The 27,028-nt window shown below is 39.0% G+C and overlaps 2 protein-coding genes across 8 annotated transcripts in view; one reads left to right on the top strand and one right to left on the bottom strand.

The window, feature by feature from the left end:
• TPGS2 (tubulin polyglutamylase complex subunit 2) overlaps positions 1-11,689 on the bottom strand; it is a 47,524-nt gene extending 35,835 nt beyond the window's left edge. For 5 of the 7 annotated variants that reach the window (XM_055234311.2, XM_055234294.2, XM_055234330.2 and 2 more), the window contains exons 1-2: positions 11,243-11,413; positions 1,712-1,791 (exon numbers count right to left, since the gene is read on the bottom strand). In XM_055234311.2, coding sequence (XP_055090286.1) covers positions 1,712-1,791; positions 11,243-11,327 — 165 coding nt within the window. In that variant the 5' untranslated portion in view covers positions 11,328-11,413. Of the gene's footprint in view, positions 1-1,711; positions 1,798-11,242 lie in introns of those variants that run through there. The other 2 variants (XM_055234283.2, XM_055234321.2) reach the window with 2 other exon arrangements.
• Positions 11,453-27,028, top strand: part of KIAA1328 (KIAA1328 ortholog) — a 392,043-nt gene continuing 376,467 nt past the window's right edge. The window contains exons 1-4 of the mRNA XM_063640193.1: positions 11,453-11,756; positions 16,873-16,908; positions 17,783-17,925; positions 26,914-27,008. Of these exons, the coding sequence (XP_063496263.1) occupies positions 11,453-11,756; positions 16,873-16,908; positions 17,783-17,925; positions 26,914-27,008 (578 nt within the window). The remainder of the gene's footprint in view (positions 11,757-16,872; positions 16,909-17,782; positions 17,926-26,913; positions 27,009-27,028) is intronic.

Below are 27,028 nucleotides of genomic sequence, written 5' to 3'. Positions count from 1 at the left end.
CTGGATCAACTCCCAGTTACTGAGCTGCCAGAAAAGCTGCTGCTAGCTCAGCCCAGGGAGGGGAGTCAGGCTGGCAGGACTGCTTGCCTGCTGAGGGCAAGACTCCCATGGTGTTGTCCTCTGCCAGAGGGGCAGCCTGGCAGAGCAGAAAGGACACGTTCTTAGAGGCAGGCAACTGTAAGTTTAAATTCAGGCTCTGCCACTTGGTAGCTATGAGACTCAGAACAAATTTTTCTTTCTTTTTTTTTTTTTTTTAAACGAAACAAGGTCTTGCCCTGTTGCTCAGGCTAGAGTGCAGCGGTGTGATCATAGCTCACTGCAGCCTCAACCTCCTGGGGTCACAGGATCCTCCCACCCCAGCCTCCCCAATAGCTGGGAGTACAGGTGTGTGCTACCATACCTGGCTAATTAACATTATTGTTTTGTAGAGCTGGAGTATTGCCATGTTGTCCAGGCTTCTCTCGAACTCCTGGCCTAAAGCAATCCTCTGCCCTGGCCTTCCAAAACACTGGGATTACAAGCATAAGCCACTGTGCCAGCCAAATTCTTTAAACTCTTTCAGCCTCAGTTTCTTCATCTATAAAATGGAGATACCAATACCCACCTTGCAGGGTTATTATTCATTTAGTATGGAATGACTTATGGGGTAAGTGTTAGCAGGTACTTATTAAATGGTAGGGCAATTTGTTGCCACTTGCCCCAGTCAAATCCATTTGTTACTCTACAGCCACAGTGGTCCTTTCAAAGTATAAATCTAACTTCATAGTTCCCTACTTAAAACATTTCAATGACTCCCCTTTGCTTCCAAGATAAAGAGCAAACTGCTGAAGACCTATGAAGCCCTGGATGTCCTGGTCCTTGCTGAGCTCTCTCTCCCTTGCTCTCCTGTGCTCCTTCTTCGTGATCTCAGAACAATGTAATCCTTCCAATCTTGAAGCCTTCATAGAGATTGAAAGTCCCATCTTCCTAGATCCCATCTACCTGGTTAACAATTTCTTATTCCTTCTTTGGGAAAACTTTTCTCAACCTCTAGATTAGGGCAGGTCTCCAGACAATGCTCCCTTTACCTCTCTTTCACAGTACTCAGGCCAGTTTGTAGTTACATTCATAACAATCTATACTATGTCTTAGGCAGTAAGATTAAGAGGCAAAAACAGTGCCTTTTAAAAAATTACCATTTAATCTGGGAGACAGAGCAAGACTCTGTCTCAAAAAAAAAAAAAAAAAAAAAAAAAAATCACCATTTAATCCCCAGGGCTCAACACCAAGCACAATGTCTGGCCCATTGTAGAAGCTTAAAACTTTTATTGAATAAACGAATTGAAGTTCAGAGGAAAGTTGGAAACCATTAGCTTTTAATCTGCTTAGTAGTTACGTGCAACACTTAATCATGTTCTGGACAGCATGACACTTATTAACACATATCCTTTTTTTTCCTTAATTGATTTTTAGCTTTGCTGTATACAACTTTGAATGTCCACTGCTGCTGTAGGAGACTGGGGCTCAGGGGAAACACTCCATGCTGGGTCAGTGGCATAGAATGAAAGGAACTGTTAAGTGGGCTGAACAGGAACATGGAAACGGTCAACTCTACCTTGAAAGCAGCTGTGGTCTGAGTAAATATTCTTCCTCCCCTAATCTTTCCTTCTCAGTGACATTTACATTGACCTCTCTTTGTTGGGAGGTAAAGACTTCACATGGCAACACTTACTTGTTCCCAGGAAGAAATCATATGACGTTCAGCAGGAGGCTTTTCTATGATGGTCACCTCTGTCACACCTGGGGAAGATTCTGGAGGAGAAAAAAAAAGAGTCTGTAGAGTTGCAATTGGTCCACTGTCATATATTTCTACGCTAATTGTTGACTAACTGTTGATGACTGCTCTTAAGAACATCCAATCCTTCTCATGAACACTTATTACCCCTATAATGAAAGCAGAGAACTGGTTGGCCTCTGAAAGGCATGGTCCCATAACCTAGGACAATGCAGTCTACCTGATAGAAAGGATATCCGCAGACTGTGCTCTATACTGTCATTGCTCAGCCATTAATCTTATTGAACAAAAAACAGAGATTGTAGATTCCTAGTGATTTCACACTGAAATTCTCAGTGAGCTAAATCTATATACTCAGGATAAAGTGAAAAGAAATAAAGAATAGCAACCCATTAACTTTTATAAGACATAAAACTTGCTTATTAACTTTTCTTCTAAATAAAACTCATCTTGAACATAATCTTCTACTCTATGAGGTCTAGGATTTCAAAGCTGGGTTAACATAAAAAATAGATTCCATCCAAAAATATACTAAGAAAAAAGTAAGTCATATTTCTAAATCCTTGAAGCAGGAAAAGGTCTCCAAATAATCTCGTCTGCTTCTCTTTGTGGAGCTGTGTTCTATCATTCACTCTGAGGGAGAGCAGAAGCCACCTGGGAATACTAGAGTTCAATACCTCCTCCAACATTCTCCACTTGTCTGTGGCCATGCAGACTCAAGATTCTGAAGTCCTTAATCCAAGACTTAAAATTTGTCATAAAAGCTGTTATGACTTGAATTCTGTCCCCACCCCCACAAAAAAAGATATTGAAGTCCTAACCCCCAGTACCTCAGAATATGACCTTATTTGGAAATAGAGTTACTGCAGACATAATTAGTTTAGATGAGGTCATACTGAAGTAGAGTAGACCCCTAGTCCAATGATTGGTGCCTTCATAAAAAGAACAACATGTAGCCAGGTATGGTAGTGTATACATGTAGTCCCCGCTACTTGGGAGGCTGACACAGGAGGGTAGCTTGAGTTTTTAAAATCTCTAGGACTATGGCAGAAACTTCTAATCATTTTATGTGGTTCACTGATCCTATAATTAAGCCAGTGCCCTTTTTATGCATTATAAAATTTCCTCCAAGTTGCCAGAAACTCAAATCTTGGGATGCAGCAATAGCCCAATATAGGAACTAAGAATTCTAGACTCTACCTATTCTAGTCTTGCTTTACACATTTACTAGTTGTATGACCTTAGATGGGTCTTCACTTCCCTTTACCTTCAGTAAGTAAAAATAGACCTTAGGTTTGAAAGAGGACACATACAATTATTTACTGTTTATAACAGGCCTACATGGAAGGGTTATAGGTTCAGACAAAACTACTGTGATGCTACTGAAGATGGGTCATGTCATACTTAAGCTTGGAATACTCTCATGGCAAGGTAATTGGCCAACATGTTGACTTTAATAACTTTCAGATAATAAGTTGCTTAGGAAGTATCCATTGTAGAGACTCCTATATCCGACATAGTACTTCAGAATTGGTGAGGAGGAGGTGTTGGGGATATGGAAGAGAAGGGCATGCAATAAATTCCATTTGTATAATGCTCTGTTACAGGAAATGGGCATAAATTATCCCATTTAATCTTTCAACAATCTTGTGAAGCAGGTATCCTTACCCTCATTTTAAAGATAAGGAAACTGAGGTTCAAAGATGTTAAGTAATTCATAAAATGAAATCTCTTACCAAAGTTGTGTTCACCAAACCTAATGCTGTTTTTATCATGTTGTCTTAGTAGCCTATCATTTTGGTGAGATAACTAAAAACATTTTGCGGATGTTTGGAAAGCAACAGAAATTATACATTGTCCTTGGCCTATCAAGATGCCATATATGAGAAGCAATATCTGAATAGGCATAGCCATTCTCCCTGTCCTGCCTTTGTGACCAATGACAAGCATTTGTCAGCCAGCTGGCTGGAATAACCTGCATGGCAGAGTAAGAGATATGAAACTCACATCTTTAGACTCAGCACAGTCCACTCTAAGTAACTGTGTGATATGCCATGGATTAAAACTCTCTGTGGTAGCTTACTCCAAAGGTGGGTGCTATCAATTCCTTACTTCCCTGCATGCCCATAGCACTTCTCATTGAGAGGTGAGTCTATTTCTCCAACTTCTTGAGTTTGGAGTTAGCCTGTGAGTGCCTTGCCCTATAAAATATTGGGAAGAAATGGTGTGCCAGTTTTGGACTTAAAATTTAAGAGAACTAGCAGTCTCTCTTTGCCTTTTTTTGATTCCTGAGCCATCACATACTAAATCCAAGCTACTCTTTTGGAGACAGAGAGTATACTGAGAAGTACTGAGGGGGGCAGACATTAGAGTGCAGAAGCCATTTGATGATTCCAGTCCCAGCTGCTATCTAACTGCAACCACTTGAGAGACCCCAAATGAGAACTACCCCAGCTGGTCCAGTCAATCCACAGAACTGGGAGAGACAGTTAATTGTTGTTTCAAGCAAACTATGTTTTGAGATGATTTGTTATCCAGTGACTGATAACTGGGATCTATTTTCTAGTGAAAAACAGTCTCTCTGAGGTATTTAATGAGGACCTGCTATGTCCTAAGCTTTGGGAAATTAATGCCAGAGATTAGGAATTTAAGTAGGAGACACTGTTTCAAGAAACTTCTTGCTTAGTTAGATAAATAAGACAAACATGAAACAAAAGTGAAAACTCAATATAATATGTAATTATGTGTTAAACTAGGTGATACTGACTGTCAGGGCCACAGGAGTTGAAGGCAGAGGGAGATTGACAAAGACTGAATAAGTAAGTGATAGAAAACCTCGGAAACTGCACACAGATGATCTGGGCCTTGAAGGATGATGTGGCAGTTACTGCAGATTGGCTCAATTAACACCTCCTACTGTTCCCCGCTGGCATGCTTTCCTTTATTTTAGACTGGTTAGCTAAAGACCTCATTTCCTAGATTCCAGTGCAGTTAGACTCCCTCTGGTGACTGGGATGCCTGCATGGAAACATACTTTCATAAAGCCTGGAAGAAGGGACTCAGCAGATGAGGAAGAGAACAAATGGGGAGACCAGGTCTTCTCGCAAGCATAGTTTCACAGGTGTTTTGGTCTCAGAGGGTTGGAAGTTGCAGTGGTGGCGGTGGCAGCAAAAGCAGTAACAATTTTTGATTCCGCAGCTATCCTTCTGGGAGGCTGAAATTTTGAGAGCTGTGACTGGTTGTTTTGCCAACGTGACCAGCATTCAATAAACCCCTGGAAGTTGAGGCTTAAACAGGCTTTCCGGGGAAGAAACACTGCAAATATATTGTTGAATTTCACTCTTTAAGGAAGAAGTGTATTCTATGTGACCACTGACGAGAAGAACACTTCAGAAGCCTGTGCATGGATTCCTCTAGATTCTAATTATGTCTTTTTCTCCTGCTAATCAATGTAATAAATTATACATGGGACTAAAACTGTTTCTGAGTCCTGTGAGTCCTTGCAGCGGATCTGGTGGATCTAAAAGTGTGGGTGGTTGTGGGATCCCAGAAACATGCATCCATCTTTTTTATATTTAACATTTGATTTAATTTGACTTAGGTATGTTTTTGAAAACAGCAAATAACTGGGTTTTGTGAGTCAGGTTTAAATCTTCTTCTATTAATAGGTGACATAAACCTATATGTATATACTTAAGAGACAAGGTCTTGCTGTCACCCAGGCTGGAGTGCAGTGGTGTAATCATAGCTCACTTCAGCCTCGAACTTCTGGGCTCAAGTGATCCTCCCATCTTAGCCTCCCAAGTAGCTGGAACTACAGGTGCACACCACCACACTGGGCTAATTAAAAAAAATTTTTTTTTAGAGACAGGGGTCTCACTATGTTGCCCAGGCTTGTCTTGAATTCCTGGCCTCAAGTGATCTTCCCACCTTGGCCTCCCAAAGCACTGTGATTACAGGCATGAGCCACAGTGCCCAGCCATGACCATTTATATTTATTGTTATGACAGATATGTTTGGTCTAAACTCTATCATAATAGTCCATAATTACATGTGCTATATTACACTTGTGTGTCTTTTGGAAGTGCATAGCATTTGCTCCTTTCTTTCAAACATTTGGGGGAATGTTTTATATTGCTGAGTAATAAATTACCATGAATTAGCGGCTTTAAACAACACCCTTTTATTAAGTCATGGTTCTGTAGCTCACAAGCCTGGCACAGCATGACTGGCTTCTCTACTTAGGCTGAAATCACTGGTCTTTCCTTACACCACGTGTGCGGACAGGTATTTTAGCTGTTCTATTTTCATCTGGAGCTTAGGATCATCTTGGAAACTCATTCCTGTTATTGACAGAATTCAATTCCTTTTGGTTGCAGGACTGAAGCTTCCATTTCCTTGCTTGCTGTCAGCTGGGGCCACTCTCGGCTTGCAGAGGCCACCTACATTCCTTGTTAAAAGGTCCCATGCATCTTCAAGTCAGCAACAGCGTAACAAATTCTTTTCCTACCTTAAATCTCTTTGACTTCCCTGTTAACAGCTTGTTTTAAAGGGCTTATGTGATTAGATTGGGCCTACCTGGATAATCTTGCTTTTGCCATTTAATGTAACATAATCGAGGTGTGGTATCTCATCATCTTCACAATCCTGTGGATTAGAGTAGGAATTCTAATAGTACTGTGTTTAGAATTCCTTTTTTAAAATAGCTTTACTGAGACCTAATTCGCATACCATAATTCATTCTTATAAAGAGATTTTTATATTCAGAGTTATGCATCCTTTCCCCCAAAAGAAACCCATACCTATTATATTAGCAGTCCCCTCTCCTACCAGCCTCTGGCAACCACTCATCTACTTTCAGTTTCAATAGATTGGTCTATTCTGGACATTTCATATAAATGGAATCATACATGTGGCTTTTGCAACTGGCTTCTCTCACTTTCATTTCAAGATCATCCATGTTGTAGGATCAGTACTTCACTCCTTTTTATGGATGAATTTTTTTTTTGTTATATGGATATATCACATTTTACATATCACATTCATCAGTTGATGGATGTTGGCTTGTTTTCACTTTTGACAATTATGAATAACACAGCTATGAACATTTGTATGCAAGTGTTTTCATGTAAATATCTTTTCATTTCTCTTGCAAAAATGAAATCCAGAAAGGGAATCCAGAAATGGAATTGCTGGGCCATAGGGTAACTCCAATCTTTTGAGGAAGTGCCAGACTAGTTTTCAAAGCTGCTGTACCATTTTACATTTTACATCCCCACCAGCAGTGTATGATATCTTCATATCCTCACCAACAATTGCTGTATCTGTCTTTTTGACTATAGCCATCCTAGTAGGTGTGAAGTGAAATCTCATTATGGTTTTGATTTGTATTTCCCTAATGGCTAATGGTGATAATCATCTTTATGTGTGCTCACTGGCCATTTGTGTATCTTTGGAGAAATGTCTACCCTGATCCTTTAAAATTGAATTATTTGTCTTTTATTGAGTTGTAAGAGTTCTTTGCAGATCTGTAAGTTCCTTTTCATATATATGATTTACAAATATCCTCTCCTATCTTTTGGATTGTTTTGTCACTTTCTTGACTGTATCCTTAAAAGCACAAACATTTTAAATTTTGATTAAGCCCAACTTATCTATTTTTCTTTTGTCGCTTATGCTTTTGTGATATGTAAGAATCCAGTGCCTAATTCAAGGTCACTTAAAAAAGGAATCTAAGGCCTGTTTTCTTCCAAGAGTCTTATGGTTTTGGCTCTTACATTTAGGTCTAAGATACTTTTGGAGTTAATTTTTGTATATAATTTGAGGTAGAGGTCCAATTTCATTATTTTACATGTGGAAATCCAGAACCATTTGTTGAAAAACTATTTTTTCCCATTGAGAAGTCTTAACATACTTGTCAAAAATCAATGAATCAGGCCGGGCACAGTGGCTCACACCTGTAATCCCAGCACTTTGGGAGGCCGAGGCAAGCGGGATCATGAGGTCAGGAGATCGAGACAAAATGGTGAAACCCCGTCTCTACTAAAAATACAAAAAATTAGCCCGGCGTGGTGGTGGGCGTCTGGAGTCCCAGCTGCTCGGGAGGATGAGGCAGGAAAATGGCTAGAACCCAGGAGACGGAGTTTGCAGCAAGTGGAGATCGCGCCACTGCACTCCAGCCTGGGCGACAGAGTGAGACTCTGTCTCAAAAAAAAAAAAAAAAAAAATCAATGAATCATAAATAGGATGTTTATTTTTGGACTCTCCATCTTATTTCATTGATCTAGATTTCTATTTTTATGCCACTACCACTCTGAAGACAACTGTGGCTTTAAATTTTTTAAACTGTATTAAAATACACATAACATAAAACCATCATTTTAGTAAATTTTAAGTGTACAGTTAAGTGGCATAAAGTACATTCACACTGTTTTCACACTGTTGTACAACCATCACCAGAACTTTTCCATCATCTCAAATATAGTATAGGGAAATGTGAGTAAGAGGAACTTTTTTTCTGTTTTGGAAAGAAAAGTTTATCTTGGCTACTCTGGGTCTCTTGCATTTCTATATCATATTTTAGGATTAAATCAGCTTCTCGATTTCTACAAAAGAGACAGTTGAGATTTTGATGGGAACTGTAGATCTGAGATCTGTAGATCAATTTGGGGAGTAACAGATTTTAACAATATTAACTCTTCCAATCCATAAACATGGTATGTCTTCTCATTTATTTTGGTTGTCTTTAATTTCTTTCCACAGTCTTATGTAATTTTCAGTATATAAGTCATGGACATCTTGTGTTAATTTATTCCTATTTTATTCTTTTATTTTTTTTGAGATAGGGTCTCACTCTTGTCGCCTGGGCTGGAGTGCTGTGGTGTGATCATAGGTCACTGTAACCTCGAACTCCTGGGCTCAAGTGATCCTCCTATCTCAGCCTCATGAGTAGCTAGGACTAAGGCATGCACTACCACACATGGCTAATTTTAAAATATTTCATAAAGACTACATTGCCCAGGCTAGTCTGCAACTCCTGGTCTCAAGCAATCCTCTCACCTTGGCCTCCCAGTGTTGGGATTACAGGTGTGAGCCACTGTGTCAGCTACATTTTATTCTTTTCCATACCGTTGTAAATTGAATTTTTCTCTTAGTTTTATTTTTGGATTGTTCATTGCTGGTGTATAGGCTTTGTGTGTGTGTGTGTGTGTGTGTGTGTGTGTGTGTGGATTCCTTAGGATTTTTTATATACAAGATCATGTCATCTGCACACAGATAGTTTAACTTCTTCCTTTTCAATTGGATGTCTTTATTTCATTTTCTTGCCTAATTGCCCTAGCTAGAAACTTCAGTACAATGTTGAAGAGAAGTGATAAAAGTGGAATTCTTGCCATGCAGAAAAGAGTGAACATAGCAGGCCCGAGACAATAATCCTTAGAAAGGTCTGCCAATCGGGCTGCCAAAATCTTTTGTTGTAATGAATCATAGCCATGAGTAGGACTATCTCCTGAGTCCTGTAATCCTTGCGTCAAATCATTGAATCTGATGTGATCTTGGGGAACCCTAATACAATTTTTGTTCCCAATTTTAAGGGGAAAGCTGCCAGTCTTTCACCATTACACATGATGTTAGATGTGGGTTTTTCATAGATGTCTTTTATCAGGTTGAGGAAATTCTAGCTCTATCCTATCCTATTTCTAGTTTGTTGAGTTTTTTTTTTAATCAAGAAAGGATGTTAGATTTTGTCAAATGCTTTTTTTAATTAAGATGATTATGTAGTTTTTGTCTTATTCTATTAGTAAGTTGTATTACATTAATTGATTTTTTTAAGTTTCTTTTTTTTTTTAGTGACAGGGTCTTGCTATGTTGTCCAGCTGGACTTGAACTGGGCTCTAATGACCCTCCCACCACAGCCTCCCCAGTAGCTGGAACTAAAGACATGGGCCACCATGCCCAGCTATTAATTGATTTTCATATGTTAAAACCACTCATTCCTAAATCACACTTGGTCTTGGACTTCTACTAAAAGAGACACAAATTTAAAAAATCAACCAAACAAATACATAATTTCAAGTAGTGAAAGTGCTATAAGGATAAAAGAAAAAGCAGGGTAAGGAAAGAGAGAGCAAGAAAGATGGTGGTTATTCGAACTATATTCAGGGAAGGTTTCTCTGAAGTAATGACATTTGATCAGAGATCTGAATGGCCCGAAGAAGCAAGACATTCAGAGAAAGATAATTCCAGGTGCAAGGACTAGCAAATTGCAAAAGCCCTGAAGCAGGAATCCGCTTAGTGTGTTTAAGGTACAGCTAGAAGGCCATGTGGGCAAAAGAGTGGAAACAAAGTCAGAAAGAGATGAGAGCAGATCATACAGGGACTTGTGGGTCACGGTACAGACATTTGGATTTTATTATAATTGTGATGGGAAGGCACTGAAGCATGCTTTTCACCCTTCTTAAAAGACCTTTCTCCTCCTTAGTTTTCTGGCTAACTCCTATATGTCTTTCAAAATCTATCATCATCTCCTCTGTGACATGTTCTTTAACTTCCCTGATAAGATCAGTCCCCTCCTGTGACATCTCTGAGTAACAGTAGATTACTGACCTCTTTTCACACTCCTAGGGACCTCATTTGTTTATTTTTTCACAGAACTGTGTCTTTTTCATATTTTTAACCTCACGTCTAACTTAGTGGTGAGTACTAAAGACACGTCTGATACGCCTGTAATTCCAGCACTTTGGGAGGTCGAGGCGGCTGGATCACCTGAGGTCAGGAGTTCGAGACCAGCCTGGCCAACATGGTGGAACCCTGTCTCTACTAAAAATACAAAAAAAAAAAAAAAAAATAGCTGGGCGAGGCAGGAGGATTGCTTGAACCCAGGAGGCACAGGTTGCAGTGAGCCGAGATCGCGCCATTGCACTCCAGCCTGGGCAACAAGAGCAAAACTCTGTCTCAAAAAACAAACAAACAAGCAAACAAAGAAATGTTCGATAAATGAAAAACTCTGAGTCATTCAGTGGTGCAGGGTTGGATTCCTTTCAGATCCGAAGTAGTTGTCGCCCTGGGAGGTCGGGTGCATTACTTCCCCCAGAGAAATGTCTCGGGTTTCGGGGATAATGCCCTGGCTGAGAATGCCTCCTGGGAGGAGATCCAACCTCCCAGCCGTCAGGTGCTTGCTGTGTTCCCTTTGCAGGTCTTTGCCCGTCCTTTCTGGGTGGGACCTTGGGTGGCGGTGAGTGGGGGAACCTTCAGGCTTTCCAGCTCTGCCTCCGAACACTCCTGGCAAACACTTTCAAGGCCTAATCACAAACCCAGGACCCCCACTTTCCTCCGTAACAACGCAAGTTCCAGCAGCGATGTCCACTCCTGTTCTGGGGCCAGCGTCGCGCCGCCCACCCCGCACCTCATCCCTCCGCTCCTCCTTCCTTCTCCTCCACGCCCTCTCGGCACCGTGCCCCCATTCCTCACCTAGGATGCGCGTGATGCCCAGGGTCAGCTTCTCCAGGTGCGGTTTGCTGCAGCCCAGCCCCGGGGGCGATGCCTCCTCCTCCATGGCTCGCGAACACGATCCGCGCGCGGCGGGAGCGCGTGGAGGGCCGGACCCCGCCTCAGCGCCGAGGCCAAGTTCATGGCATGCCGGGAACGGTAGTTCTCGGCGCCTGAGAGCGCGGTGCAGTGATGACGGGGGCCCGGGGTTGGTCCGACAGCAGCAGCTCCGTGGGGCGCCGGTTCCCGCGGCCCCGCCCGGTGCCCCACACTGCACCTCCGGGACGTAGCTTCCCTTTAGCCCCGACCCTCTCGCCCCGCAGGGGCCGGCCGCGCAGGCGGGGGCGGGCCTCTGCGTGGCGCGGCCAATGGGGACCGAGCCTGCAGGCCGAGGCGTGGCGGCCCCGGCGCGACGCCCCAAGTGGCGGTTGTTTCAAGATGGCGGACGTGGCGGGCCCCTCCCGTCCCGGTGCCGCGGCGTTCTGGAGCCGGGACTGTATCCTTTGACCGCCTGACAGGGGGCGCCGGCGCCCTCCACGGGACGGCGAGGGGCGAGCCGTCGCGTGGCAGTCAGAGAGCGGAGAAGCTCCGAACTAACCCCGGGAATGGGGACGTGCTGCTCGGCCTCAGTCTAGGTGCTGGGCTTTCCCCTTGCTTGGGTGTTAGGTGGCCGAGAGACTGGTACTGTCTCCAGGTGTGGGGACACGGCGCAGATGCTTCCCAGCCCTCACTAGCGGTGAGCTCGAAAAAGAGCCTTGAGTTCAGGCTCAGTCCAGGGCTGGGAGGGCCCTCCGAGGTCCCTCTGCCCAGCCTGTCAGAGTGCCCCCAGGCTGACTTGAGTGTGCGGAGCGAGCTCGAAGTTGAGGGAGGAGTGGGTGTTAGCTGGACAGGGAGCCTTTTTGTTTTGATTTAGGATTGTCTTCAGTCTGCATTGCTAGGAGCAAGTCAGGACCTTTCGGACTTAAAAGGCCCTCCAGTGATGATGTATTTTAATACTGGGGTTTTAGGAGATGTGTGGAGCTTGGTTACTGGGATGTGGTCTGGTAGTGCTGGCTACTGCGTAAGATGGGAATCATTGTGCCTGGAAGTATTGTTGACCTACGTGTAGAGTGTGGGTCACTGGCAGTCATTGAAGTTCTTGGATCGTTGTGAGGTGGAGAAGGAGTGGAACTTTTTAGTCCAGTGGTAGTATTACCAGTTCAGCAGCAGTGATGAGATGTTTGTGTGACAGGAGTGTTTCTTTCCTTGGAGTAGGTAGACTCTTCTTGCTTGAGCTTTGGTCCTGATAATTTACTTCACGTTCCTTGGAGGGGTTACTTGAAAAAGGGACGGCAGTCAATGTTACTGAGTGCTTACAGAGGCAGCTCTTTTGGTGTTTGCTAGGATTGGTGATGGCATTATTTGAGACGTTGCTGTTACCTTTGGCAGAATCACTGGGCATTCTTCTTAGCTCCCCGTGAAACTTACAAAACTGTGTTATCAACTCCATTGTTGAGTTACTAGGATTAGTGTCATGTGTAGAGAGGGATATGTTTGTATTCTGTGCTGCTCGTGTTTAGTGTTTGCACTTACTAGACATAATTACCATTTGTCTCTGATAGGTTGGTGAAAAGCAAATGAAATCATGTACATACACTGTGGATGAAAGCATACTACTGCAGTGTGCAAATTAAAAATTTTTTCCTTTACCTATCAGAAGAGAATATGTGCACTGCGGACAACTGGGCTGAATTAGGAAGTTAGGAAATTGGGATAAGTCTTTTCTCAAGAAACACTGCTTCTGCATTGACAGGATTTTGTGATGGAGGAGATACTTGAAGGTTATTAGCTTATAGCATCCTATGGTACTGTTCAAATAATAGAATCAATGGTTTGGGGGGGACAAGCTATTGCAATGGGACTGAATAAGTTTATTAATAGATATATGGACTGAACCTATGCTCTTGGTCTTCGCACCCAGTACTTTCACTTAGTCATGTAGTTATATCACTCCCTATTTTACGTAGAAGTCATATATACTCCCTTATCTCTTGTATTTTGACTCCCAACATTTAATGTAAAATATTCCTCTTCTCATAGATAGTGAGGAATTGAAACTGTACAGGGGAAAAATGGTGGCGATTATATCCTATACGATCTAATTCAGATGTATGAAAGGAATTGCAAGGTTGCTAGTGTCACCTTTCCCCCCAGCCTATTCCACGTAATGACCAGTTAACATCGAGCCTAAGATATTTTCATTTTAAATCTCCATAGAGAATGTCACTGTAAGCAATGTCAAATGTAAATTTGTTACTGAATATTTGCTGAAAAGCATAATGATAGTTATTAATCATTTGATTTAGTTACATGTCTTTGCATCTTGATTCCTTTGTCATATTGATTATTTCCCAGACCACCCTAGAGCCTTTATAGTAGAATTTTCAATAGAAAAAGACCAAAAAGTAAGTACCTATAATCTGGTATTCTTTTCACACTATTGAAAAAAGATTTTCAATACTTCACCTAAATATTTAGAGAAATGTGATGGAGAGATTTATTAGTCCTTGATGTTTCCATCATGAGAGGACAGATCATCTGTGACTGAATGGCACCTTTTTTTTTTTTATTGTTGTTGTTGTGAGTTATGCATCTCCTGCACAGTATGATTCAGCAGTGCTGTTTTGCACAAGGAATGTTTTAGTACCTCATCTGTAAACAATGAGTGTGTGGTGTTGTCATTTTATGGGTTAAATCTTCCAGCAAAATATGCTCCTTCAGTTTAAGTTGCCTTTGTCCTTCATTACAGTTCTAGTAATGTCAGAATGAGTTAGTGTTTCAGCAGTACCTAAATTTGACTGCTTAAATGCACTCAAGTGTATTACCATTAGCAATATCAGGGAGTTGATATTAAAAAATATGGACTGCAAGTGACCCGGTCAAAACATTGCAATATAATCTCTGCTGTTGAGTTCTCAAATGGAAACAAAGACTTTATGTTGTGGTAAAAATAATATATTAGCCCAGAAAGTCTCTGTGGTTGATAATAATTACATATACATGTATTGCTGGCAAAACTCAGCAGATTAGAGTAGAATGGGCAGTACTGAGCGTATTTCCTTCAAATCCTGGAGGTCTGGGATAGAAGTGCATCTTCCTCTCTACCACTTCTGCCTGGGTTTCTAATTACAGTTAGCCCTCTGTATCTGCTGATTCATTCAAATGTGGATGGAAAATATTTGAGGAAAAAAAAAGAAATAACACACAAAAAATACAAATTAAACTATACAATTTACTATTTATATAGCATGTACATTGTTTTAGGTATTATAAATAATCTAGAAATGACCCACTAGTAGGCCCACTATAAATTTGGTATATAATGTGTCTGTTTGACTTCCCATAAAATATACATTTGTTGGGAAGTTCTAGATTTGAAGGAGGTAAATATGTGGGTTCTTAATAAAATGAGATGAAAATACATTACAAATTATTAGAAAGGATAGAGGCAATTTCAAATATTTTTATTAAAAATATTGAAGTAGTTTATTTAGAGTTTTATATATTTGAAAAGAAATTTGGCATGGATGTAGCTGAAAGTAAAAGGTTTTGTTGGCCGGTTGCAGTGGCTCACACCTGTAATCCCAGCACTTTGGGAGGCCAAAGCAGGTGGATCACAAGGTCAGGAGTTCAAGACCAGTCTGGCCAAGGTGATGAAACGCCCGTTTCTACTAAAACTACAAAAAAATTAGCCAGGTGTGGTGGCGGGCACCTGTAATCCCAGCTACTTGGGAGGCTGAGGCAGAGAATTGCTTGAACCTGGGAGGTGGAGTTTGCAGTGAGCTGAGATCACACCATTGCACTCCAGCCTGGCTGACAGAGTGAGACTCTGTCTCAAAAAAAAAAAAAAAAGTTTTGTTTGCATATTTTGAATCACAGAGATATAACATATAAGGTTGTTGGACAACGCCTCATAAAATTAAATCAATACCAATTTTATTCTTTCATAGATGGAGCCAGACATTCTTTTATGTTTGAGGGTACAACACTGAACAAAATAAAACAAAAATCATCACCCTCTTGGTGCTTACATTTTAGTGAGATGAGATCAGGTCATGAATAAGGAAAATATATGTTCAATGATTTTTTTTTTTGTGTGTGTGTGTGTGTGTGTCAGAGTCTCGCTCTGTTGCCCAGGCTGGAGTGCAGTGGCGCCATTTCAGCTCACTGCAAGCTCCGCCTTCCGGGTTCACACGATTCTCCTGCCTCAACCTCCCAAGTAGCTGGGACTACAGGCACCTGCCACCATGCCCGGCTAATTTTTTTTTTTTACATTTTTAGTAGAGACGGGGTTTCACCGTGTTAGCCAGGATGGTCTCGATCTCCTGACCTCATGATCCGCCCACCTCGGCCTCCCAAAGTTCTGGGATTACAGACGTGAGCCACTGCGCCTGGCCTATGTTCAATGATATTGGTGCTGTGGAGAAAAGATAAAGCAGGAAAGAGGCAGATAGTAGGGGGAGGTAGGTAAGTTGCGGGAAGAGAGTTTTTTGCAATTTCAAGTACCTATATGATTAGGAAGTGAAAGCTTCAATCAGAAGGTGATGTGACATGACATACGACATAAGTCCTAAAGTGAGCCATGAAGATATTTGAGGAAAGAGCTTCCTGGGTAGAAGAAATCATACATGCAGAAGCTATAAGGTAGAAGCTTGCATAGCTCATTAACAATTATAAGAAAGCCAGGAATGAGTGAGAGAAATAGTAGGGAGTGAGATCAGAGATGTAACAAGTTATAGGGATCAGATCTTGAGCATTGTAGGCTGTTGTTAATACTTTGGCTTTTAATCTAAATGAGAAATGACATAACTATTAAAATGATCATTCTAACCACTGTGTGAAAAAATAGGTTGTTAAGGGAACATGCACAGAACTGACAGGGAGCAGTTAGGAGCTTATTGCAATAATCCTGGGAGAGGAAAAGTTGAGTTGGATCAAGGTGACAGTTGAAAACAGTGTGTTATAGCCTTTCTAAATTTCTCCTTTTGAAATTCAAAATGGTTCTTTTTGTCTTAAATTTCTTCTACTTTTTAAATAGGGCTTCTTGGGATATTTTATGAATGCACTGTAGAAAAATAAATAATGTCTTTGTGTTTGCATGATTGACTTGCCCTCAGTGTTTGTTCTTCAAAGCTAAAGCCTATCTTGAAATTATTTACTCTTCAGAATTGTCAGTTCCTCAATAATGACCAAACTGGAGCACTTAACTTTTTGTTTACAAAAGGAAAGGAAAAGGAAAGGAACCTAATAGTAGAGTATATATTGCAGGGTAACCTACTTGAGAGTGGATAAAAGTTTCATGGAACAAGGCCTTCTAAGATTTTTATAAGATGTGTAGTTGTGAATATATAAAGGTGAACTTTTAGAGAATATTAATTTTGCTACATTTAATTCAATTTGCTTTCTAACTTTGTTTTTAATTCAATTACTTTGCTTTCTAACTTTGTTTTTAAAAGTTAGTTATAAATTCCCAGGTCAAAAGAAATTATGAATTATAAGAGGTATACAGAAGAGAAGCAGCATTTGGATGCTGGATAATATTATTGTATTTTCCTTCATGTTCTCCTGCATAGTTTCTGATGAAGAACAATCGGTAGTGTACGTTCCAGGTATGATTTTCTATGTTAAAATTTGGGAAGCTTGCTTTGGTCCTTAAATGTTAGAAGAAAATAAAGCTATTAGAACAATGTTGCAGGTATAAATAACTGGATGCAGAGCAGTACATCAAAACCTAAAATTTGTTTTTTGAATATTTGTCATAACCCTATTAAGGTTTGAAATACTGGCTTATCTTTGGGATTGGCTGGCCCAATCAGCTTTTAATGAACTTGTAGAACACTTCATGTGGTAAGGGGCAAAAGATTCTTTTCTTATTTTTTCTTTTACAAATGATAGCCAAATTTAATATTTCAAATAAAAGTATGACTACTGCTTGATACAGGGTATATGTAAGAGACACTTCAAGTTTAATGGTTGTAACTAGATGGTAGTAAAGCAACTATTGAAGGCACCCTCATTATATAGGGTGAAAAATATAATTGATTTCCCCTAAGTTAATGTATATTTGGCATATTGTAATTTATTGGTTTTAATGTGACTTATGAATATTTACAGTACCCTTTACAAATATTTCAGTTAAGCTGGACGTGGTTACTTGATCCTGTAGTTCCAGCTACTCCAGAGGCTGAGGTGGGAGGATTGCTTGAGCCCAGGAGTTCGAGTCCAGCCTGGATAGACATAGGAAGACCCTGTCTCTTTAAAAAAATAAAAATAAAAACAAATTTCAATTCAATCTTTAGTGTATTTCTTTAAAACGTATTATTTTTATGATTCATATATTAAGAGCTTAAAATTAAGTTTATAAAGTAAGAGAATTTCTCCATCAGGTCCCTTAAAGTAGAGGATTCCAAGGAAGGAGTTGATGGGGGAGGGTTTACGATAATAAGATATAATTTTGAAATCTTGTTTAATGGAAATCCTTAGGAATTTCTACTGAAGGAAATGTCAGATCAAGACACAAGCTGATGAGTCCAAAAGCTGATGTTAAACTTAAGACTTCCAGGGTGACTGATGCTTCAATCTCCATGGAGTCCTTAAAAGGCACAGGAGATTCAGTAGATGAACAGGTTAGTATTTTTTTAGTCTTTTTTTCCTTGCTCTCCAGTGTTTATGAGTGCTGACCAAAAAGGGTAGAAGAACCTTTGAAAGTATACTAGGTGATCAATAAACATTCTTAAAAGATACAGAGGGATTCCAAGATCCTTTGATGATGCCAGGTTTGAGCCTAAATTATCTAGATTACTCAAGGGTTTTGCTCCAAAACATCTGACTTGCTTTAAGTGTTAGCCATGATAATGTATTATCTTGATATGTCTCAAAAGAACTACATTCTGATCTGTGTGGCATTAGTAACTCAAACTGATGAGAATTGCTTTTTAATTAGGCATCCTTTTTGATTTTTATTCTTGTGTATTTATTTGATAGATGAACCCTTTTACATAAGAAAGATACATTATTAAAGAAAATTAGCCCTTATTATTATTTCCCTCACTTTGAAAATAATATCATAAAGATTATTACTTTTGAAACTTTATGATATCTTTATCTTTCTTACTATTACTATGCCACATTATTGATTTGTCCCTCGTAAAGATGAGGGACAAATCAATGACTAAGCATAGTAATAGTATTGGTGCATTCCTTTGGCACATGTCCTATCTGACCAGTTTATTTTACTTTAATTTTTGTTATATTTTCACTCTGCAACCAGAGTTCTTCAATACCACTTCACACTCACTAGGATGTCTACACAAAACTTGTATATGAATGTTCTGGAATCTATAACCTGTGGACCAAATCCTTCTTCCTGTTTTATAAATAAAGGTTTTTTGGAATACAGCTGTGCTCATTGTTTTACATAATTGTCTATGGTTGCTTTTGTGTTACAATAGCAGAGTTGCTACAGAGACTGCATGCCCACAAGCTAAAAACATTTACTATCCGACCTTTTTAGAAAACTTTTTTCAGTCTGTGAATTATGTTCTCAAAGATATTTCCAGTGCCTCATTTATTACTACAGGATTTTACTATGATTGAATCAAAAGGCCCACTTTATGTTACTTGTACCAGTGTACCTACTTCACACTGGGGTGTGAATAGTTGAATTTGCAAGTTCTTATCAAAAGAAGTTAAAAATGTTTTTTCACATAATGGTTGATTTGTTTTACATTGAACAATAGCCTTCTTTTAGGTTAAGTTCATATTTTTGTCCTATTGGCTATAACTTTGATTGGATTATTTCAGTGGCTTCTTTAGAGATTATAGTATACATCTTTCATTTATCATAGCCTATTATCAAGTGATATTTTCCCACATCACCTATAGTTTAAGGACCTTTCAACACTATACTTTATTTCTCACGTCCTGACTTTTTTGATATTGTTGTCATACATTTTACTTATATGCACAGACCCCAAAATACATATTACTTTTGCTTTAGTCGACTCTCTTTTTTTTCAAATTGAGATATAATTTGCATATAAAATTAACCTTTTTAAAGTGTACAGTTTATTATTTTGATTTTATATGTGTTTATATTCACAGAGTTGTGGATCCATCACCACAATCTAGTTTCAAAACATTTTTATCACTCTAGAAAGAAACCCCATACCAATTAGGCACTCCTGATTCCCCAGTCATCTCAGCCCCTAGCAAACACTAATCTTTCAGTCTCTATAGATTTGCTTGTTATTGATGTTGCATATAAAAGGAAATCACATAATATGTGGCCTTTTGTGACTGGCTTCTTTGATTTAGCATAATGATTTCAAGGTTCATCTATGCTATATCACTACTTCATTCCTTTTTATGTCTGAATATACATTTTGTTTATCCATTTATCAGTCAATGGACATGTTCAACTTTTTAGCTATTATGAATAATTCTTCCATGATCATTCATATACAAGTTTTTGTGTAGACATATATTTTCAGTTCTCTTGTGTATATACCTATAAGTGAATTGCTGTGTCATGTAGTTTTATGTTTAACCTTTTGACAAAATTCCAAACTATTTTTTAAAGTGGTTACACCATGTTACATTCAACTAGCAATGCGAGAGGATTCAGATTTCTCCACATTCTTGCCAACATTTATGTCCATCTTTTTTGAGGTTGGCCATCCTAGTGGGTGTGAAGTGGTAATTCAATGTGATTTTGATTTGCATTTCCTTAATGACTAAATGATGATGAGCATGTTTTTATGTGCTTCTTGGCTATTTGTATATCTTCTGCAGACAAATATCTAGTCATATCCTTTTTTAACTCAGTTATTTGTCTTTGTACTGTTAAGTTATGAGTTCTTTCTAAATTCCATTTACAAGTCCCTTATCAGATACATTATTTGCTAATATTTTTTCTCATTCTATGCATTGCCTTTTCACTTTTTTTTTGGTGTTCTTTGAAGCACAGAAGTTTAAAATTTTGATGAAGTTCAATTTATCTGGCGTTTTCTTCTGTCTCCTTTGCTTTGGTGTCATATCTGAGAAATTGTTGCCTAATCCAAGGTCACAAATATTTGTGCCTATATTTTTTTCTAAGAGTTTTAAAGGTTTAACTCCTACATTTAGTTCTCATTCCATTTTGAGTTACTTTTTGTATATGGTGTGAGGTGGTAGTTTAACTTTATTCCTTTGCATGTAGATATCCAGTTGTCCCAGCACCATTTGTTAAAAAAACTGTCCTTTCCCCTTTGAATTTCTTGGCACCCTTGTCAAATATCTGTTAACCATAAGTGTAAGGGTTTATTTCTGGACTCTCTGTATTCTGTTCCATTGATTTATATTTTTATTTTTGGAATTAGAAAGTATAAGTCCTCCAACTTCTTCTTTTTCAAGATTGTTTTGGCTATTTTGGGTCCCTGTGTTTCCGTAGGCATTATAGAATCAGCAAATGTTTTATACTTTTTGATGTTATTAGAAACAGTTGTTTCTGAATTTCACTGTTGGATTGTTTATTGCTAGTATATAGAAATTCAGTTGATTGGTGAATTGATCTTGTATCCTGCAACTTTATTGAACTATTTCTAATCTAATATTTCTTTTGTGAATTCCTTACCATTTTCTCTATATAAGGTGAAATTGTCTGTGAATAGAGATAGTTTACATATTCTTATTGGATGCCTTTATTCCATTTTGGTGTGTTTTATTTTAATTGCCTTTTAAAGAAATTTTACAAATGCAACGGAAGTCTTTTAAATCTACTCATTTAGTTACCATTTCTGGTGTTTTCATTCTTGTGCATGTACCCAGATTTCCTAAAAGACTTCCTTTAACATTAGTTCAGGTATGCTAGGAAAGAATTTTTTCAGCTCATGTATGCCTGAAAAGTCTTTATTTCTCTTTGCTTTTCAAAAGATATTTTTACTGGTTATAAAATTGTGAGTTGATAGTTTTATTCATTCAGTGCTTTAAAGATGTTGCTGCACTGTTGCCTAGCTTGTATTGTTTTTAAGAAGTTGGCTGTCATTTTTATTCCTCTTTATTTTTCTGTGTGTATGTGTTTAAATATGGCTGCCTTTAAGATTTTCTTCTTATCACTGGTTTTGAGCAATTTGGTTATAGTATACCCTGGAGTAATTTTTTTTTTTTGAGATGGAGTGTTGCTGTGTCACCCAGGCTAGAGTGCAGTGGCATGATCTTGGTTTACTGCAACCTCCGCTTCCCAGGTTCAAGCAGTTCTCCTACCTTAGCCTCCTGAGTAGCTGGGATTATGGGCGCGCACCACTACACCTGGCTAATTTTTGTATTTTTAGTAGAGATGGGGTTTCACCATGTTGGTCAGCGTGGTCTCGAACTCCTGACCTCATTATCTGCCCGCCTTGGCCTCCCAAAGTGCTGGGATTACAGGCGTGAGCCACCATGCCCATCCTACCTTGGAGTAATTTTTAAAGTATCTCTTTTGTTTGAGGTTTGTTGAGCTTTTTGGGACTGTGGGTTTATAGTTTTCATCAAATTGGGAAATGTTTCAGCCATTATTTCTCTAGATATTTTTGTTTCCCTCTCTTTCTAGTGACCTTAGTTACAGAAATAATAGGCCTCTTGAAGTTACCCTCTCAGCTCTCTGATCCTCTGTTCATATTTTTTTCATTAAAAAATTTTTTTGTTTATCCTTGGATAGTTTATATTGCTGTTGCTATGTCTTCAAATTCATTAACCTTCTGCAATGTCTAATCTGCGACTAATCTCATCCAGTGTGTTTTTCATATGAAATAATGTAGTTTTATCTTTAGAAGTTCAGTTTCGGTCTCTTATTTTTATTTACATCTTCCATGTCGCTACTTGACATGCTTTCTTCTAGGTTCTTGAACATATGGAACATAGTTATAATAACTGTTTGAATATTCTTGACTGAATTCTATCATCCAAGTCATTTGTGGATAGGTTTCAATTGAGCAATTTTTCTTCTAATTATAGGCTGTATTTTTCTGCTTCTTTGCCTGCTTGGTTGTCTTTTATTGGATGTCACAAGACAGTATGCATTTTGCCTTTTTGGGTTCTGAGACAGTGATAAGTTATTTGGAAGCAATTTGATTCTTTCCAAGCTTGGTTTTGAGCTTTTAAAGGTGGTGCCAGAGCAGCTTTTAGTATAGGGGTAATTTTGCCCATTGTAGGCCATACCCTTTTGAATACTCTTCCTGATGCCCCTTAAATTACAAGGTTTTCTTCTCTGGCTGGTGGGAACAGACTGTTCTCCTATGCTGTATTAGCTACAGAAATTGTTTCCACTGTTCATTTTGGGCTCTTTCCCTGGGATGAGTAGTTTTCTCACATACATATGCTCATCAGTGCTCAGTAGTTGACGCGAAGGGATTCTGCAGATCCCTGGAGCTCTCCTATGCAGCTCTATCCTTGCCATTACTTTGCCCTGCAAACACTAGAAACCTTGGCTTTCCTGGACTCCCAGCTGTATTTTTTCAACTCAGGGAGATTGCTGGGCTCTGTCTGGGTTTACCTACCTTAGCCCTGAAAACTCTCCACAGCAGTTAGCTGGGACAGTTGTAGGGCTCGCCCTGTTTGTTTCTGCAATTCCAGTGATCATTCTGTGTTGCCTGCTATCCAGTGAAAACTATTGTTTCCTGTTTTTTGTCAGGTTTTTGTTTTGTTTTGTTTTCTGAAGCTAGGGTAAATCTGGTCCCTGTTACTCCATCTGGGCTAGAAGAGGATGTCCTACATTGTAGGAGTGTATATGTGTCTGTGTATGCTTTTTCTTAAGACTGGAAATGGTGATGTGCTTTTTCTTTTCCTTTTTTTCATTGAAGAGCATGTCTTGTGATTTTTTTTTTTTTTTTTTTTTTTTTTTGACAGAGTCTCGCTCTGTAGCCCAGGTACAGTGGCGCGGTCTCGGCTCACTGCAACCTCTGCCTCCTGGGTTCTGGTTTAAGCAATTCTCATGCCTCAGCCTCCCAACAAGCTGGGATTACAGGAATGCACCACCATGCCCAGCTGATTTTTGTGTAAATAGAGACGGGGTTTCACTATGTTGACCAGGCTGGTCTTAAACTCCTGACCTCGTGATCCACCCACCTTGGCCTCCAAAAGTGCTGGGATTATAGGCGTGAGCCACTGTGCCCAGCCATCTTGTGATTTTTTTCTGTGTGTAGTCTTTGTTTGTATTGATGTTGAGTATCCTTAATTCATTAAGGATTTCACAGTGGTAATTAGGTCAGTTCAAGTCTTCTGGGAAGCAGACTGCAAGATGGATTTAGAAATGGAAGAGATTTAATGAAGGAAAAGCCTATAAAGCATAAAGAGTAGAATGAGCAGGAATAGAAAGGGGGAGTCTTCAGATTTCACTACAGTCTGGCACCTGTGACACGAGAGGAAAAGAAGGAAGATTGACTAGGAAGAACCTCAGACTTCAGATTGCCATTCAATCTGAGATAAGCGTCCTTTTTGCTAGTGAGGAACCCCAGAGCAAATACTGCCTTTTGAGGATGTCATTTGGATCAGAAATAGCTCAGTTTTAGTGTCTCTACTGTTCCCAGTCATTGGCATTGGCATGAACACTGCAATGGATCCCAAAAGTTTGGCAACTGGAGGCTGTTAGCTGATTATACTCTGCAGCAAGTTCCCTCTCTCTTTTGTGGCCATATTGCTTTATTTTTCACAGTTAAGCCTACTATTCATCAGGAAGTAATATGCACATGTAGTGTTAAGTAAGGGTCACAGTTCATTGCAATTCAGAGAGAAAAGAATCTTCTTCCCAATAGATGGTGTTGGGCCCATAGACTGCCAATATTGGGTCAATAGACTGTCAGTATTGGCCCAACACCATCTGTTGGGAAGAGGATTCTTTTCTCCTCTGAATTGCAATGATGCCATTGTTGTAAGTCAAGTGACTGTAGATATGTGGCCTTTCCTCATCATGTTTTCTTCTTTGGTAATTCCTATCCTGAACTTTATGTTTATAATTCTTTTGTTTTTCTATATCAGGGGTTGGCCGACTTTTTCTATAAATTGGACAGGTAGTAAATACTTTAACTTTTGCAGGCCGTAACATCTGTCTCAGCAACTCAACTCTGCCACAGTAGCATTGAAAGAGCCATAAGCAATATGCAAATGAATGAGCATGGCCGTGTTTTAATAAACCTCTGTTTACAAAAACAGGCAGTGGGCCAGATTCGGCTTGCAGCCATGGTTTACCAAGCCCTATCCTACAGTGTAAATATATATTTTTTGAAATAGTATTTAATTTCATATATATTTGGAACTTTATATAAATGAGCTCATATCCATTTGTATTGTGTGATTTGCTTTTTATTTCGTATTATGTTTATGAGATTTCTTGTTTTTTTTTTTTCTCTTTATGGCTCTTCCAATGTTACGTGAGATTTCTTTATGTTGTATGTAGTTATATTTCATTTCTTTTCACTGTCTCAGGGTTTAGTCAGTTATTTTAACTTAGAAAATTTAAAGAAAAATTATTGAATAGTGCTAGAGAACCAAAAAGGCAAAAAGGGAACATTAAAGTATCATGAAAGTAGTAACTATAAGAAACAACCACAATCTCTAGAACTGGATGAGAGGGCAGAATAAGTCGGAATTATTGAAACTTAGAAGCTTAGAGGAGGGGCCCCTTAAAGCTGCAACTTGGACCTCTGGTGATGGGATGCCAACCCGGCTGGTACTGCCATTTCTGAGGAGGCCTGATAAAGGCTGGTTCTGTAAGGGCTGGAAAAAATTGCAAACTGGAATCAGCAGTACTTGCCAGGGTAAGGAACTCAGGGGTGACACTGTCAGTAACAGGAAGGAAATAGCCTTCCTTCTTTCTTCCTGGTCTTCATCTAGTTCTTTGTGTTGGCAGAGTTCAACAGAGCGCCAGGTGGCGAAGGAGAAATGGCATTTCCAGAGTCTTAGACTTAGCATCTCAAAGAAGAGGGTGGAAGGGTAGTTTTGAGGGGGAAAGTTAGTATCATAGCTACCAGTTCCTCTAGAATTTCATTGTATCAATATGCCAGCCACAGTTTTACTATTCTGTAGTTAATAGACATTTGTGTTTTCAGATTTTTGCTGCTGTTAACACAATGCCACTAATTTTTTTTTTTTTTGCCTAGTCACAAAGATTTCTCTTTTGTTCTTTTACTCAGCACATCACTAATGAAATGTCTTTTCATGGGTTATCAGCAACTTCTTCCATTGCCAAATCCGTTGCCTTCTTCCCCCAGTCTATTTGTCTTTTTTAATCATTAGCACTGTTGAACCCACACTGTTGTTGAAACTTTTTCTTTCTTGTTTTCTCCTACAATGTTATATGCTTCTGATTCTCTACTTGTCCTTTCAAATGCCACTTTAAATTAAATTAAAATCCAATTACTTAAATAGAAATTAAAATCAAATGCCAATTTTCTTGGACTTGTAGATGATTTTTAAAATACTAATATTTTTTCTTAATTTTAAATACATAATTATTAAAGAAAAATTTAAAACATAGAAAAGTATAAAGAATAATAAAAAATCTCAACGTTATCCATAATACCATACAACTGACTTTTAAATCTTTATGATTTTCTCTAGCTTGAAAGCTAGACCTACCTTTCCAGCTTCCTGCCTAGACATTTCCACATGAATGGCTTGCTGGCATCTTACATTGAGCATTTCTAAAACCAAACTTATTTTATTATCATCTTCTTTTCTCCATTTTTTTGTCCTTGATTTCCCACCTTCGGCTATTACTATTTCCAGAATTCACTTTAGGGGTTTTCAGTTATTCTTGGCTACCTGAGGTAATTGGACTAACTTAACTTTGGTGGTTGTGCAAATACCAAGGATTATAGCTCCTTCCTTTTACATGTTACCTACGTGACTCCCTGAGTTTATGTCTTTAAGGACCCCTCCTAATGATGCTGAGGTGCTGGGGAAAACTTTTTGTAGCACAATAGATTAGAATAATATGGTGTTTAAAGAGCATAGACTCTGGAACCTGTGTTTAAGTCTTGATTCTGCTATTTAATTGCTATAATCCTGGATATGTACCCTTAAAGTAGAATAGGAATAGTAACTATTAATACTTAATAGCGTTCTTGTGCAAATGAAATGGAATAGTAAGGACAAAGTGCTTACAATATTCCTGGCATGAAGTGAGCACTAGATGTAATTGTTAGCTATTGCTATTATTACTCTTTGGTTTAGTACTCTTTGGGATGAACATTAGGATATTTTGAATGCTTAGTAACTGATGCCTCTGCTGCTAATCTTAGTATACTCTTACGCAGCGTGGGGACTATGGTGTAATAACAGTTCTCAGTATCTTCTGTTGAGTATTTGTTTCTATGACATTCACAAAGGGAAAGTTGTTTCCCTAGTAAACCCCAGTATTTAAGCGGGGGATATCTGCTTTTACTTTCTGTTTGCTTCTCTGTGTAAATCTCATGAAGCGTCCTAGCGGACAGTCAGTTCCTTTGCCTGTTTTTAGTTCACAGTAGGTTTAAATTGAAACAGATAGATAGTGTTGCACCAGAGAAAAGATATCTAAGAAATTTCACCTTGCACCTAGGTTTCTTGAGAAGACTTTAAAAATTGGTTTTAGAAAAAGTGTAACTAATTTTTTTTTTTTTAAGAATTCCTGCAGGGGAGAAATAAAGAGTGCATCATTGAAGGATTTATGTCTTGAAGACAAAAGACGCATTGCAAACTTAATTAAAGAACTGGCCAGGTGAGATAAAAACCTTATAT

The sequence above is a fragment of the Symphalangus syndactylus genome, chromosome 1, assembly GCF_028878055.3.
Source record: "Symphalangus syndactylus isolate Jambi chromosome 1, NHGRI_mSymSyn1-v2.1_pri, whole genome shotgun sequence".
Taxonomy (NCBI): Eukaryota; Metazoa; Chordata; class Mammalia; order Primates; family Hylobatidae; genus Symphalangus; species Symphalangus syndactylus.
Note: the sequence above shows the minus strand (reverse complement) of the source record. Positions and strands in the feature narration are given on the sequence as shown.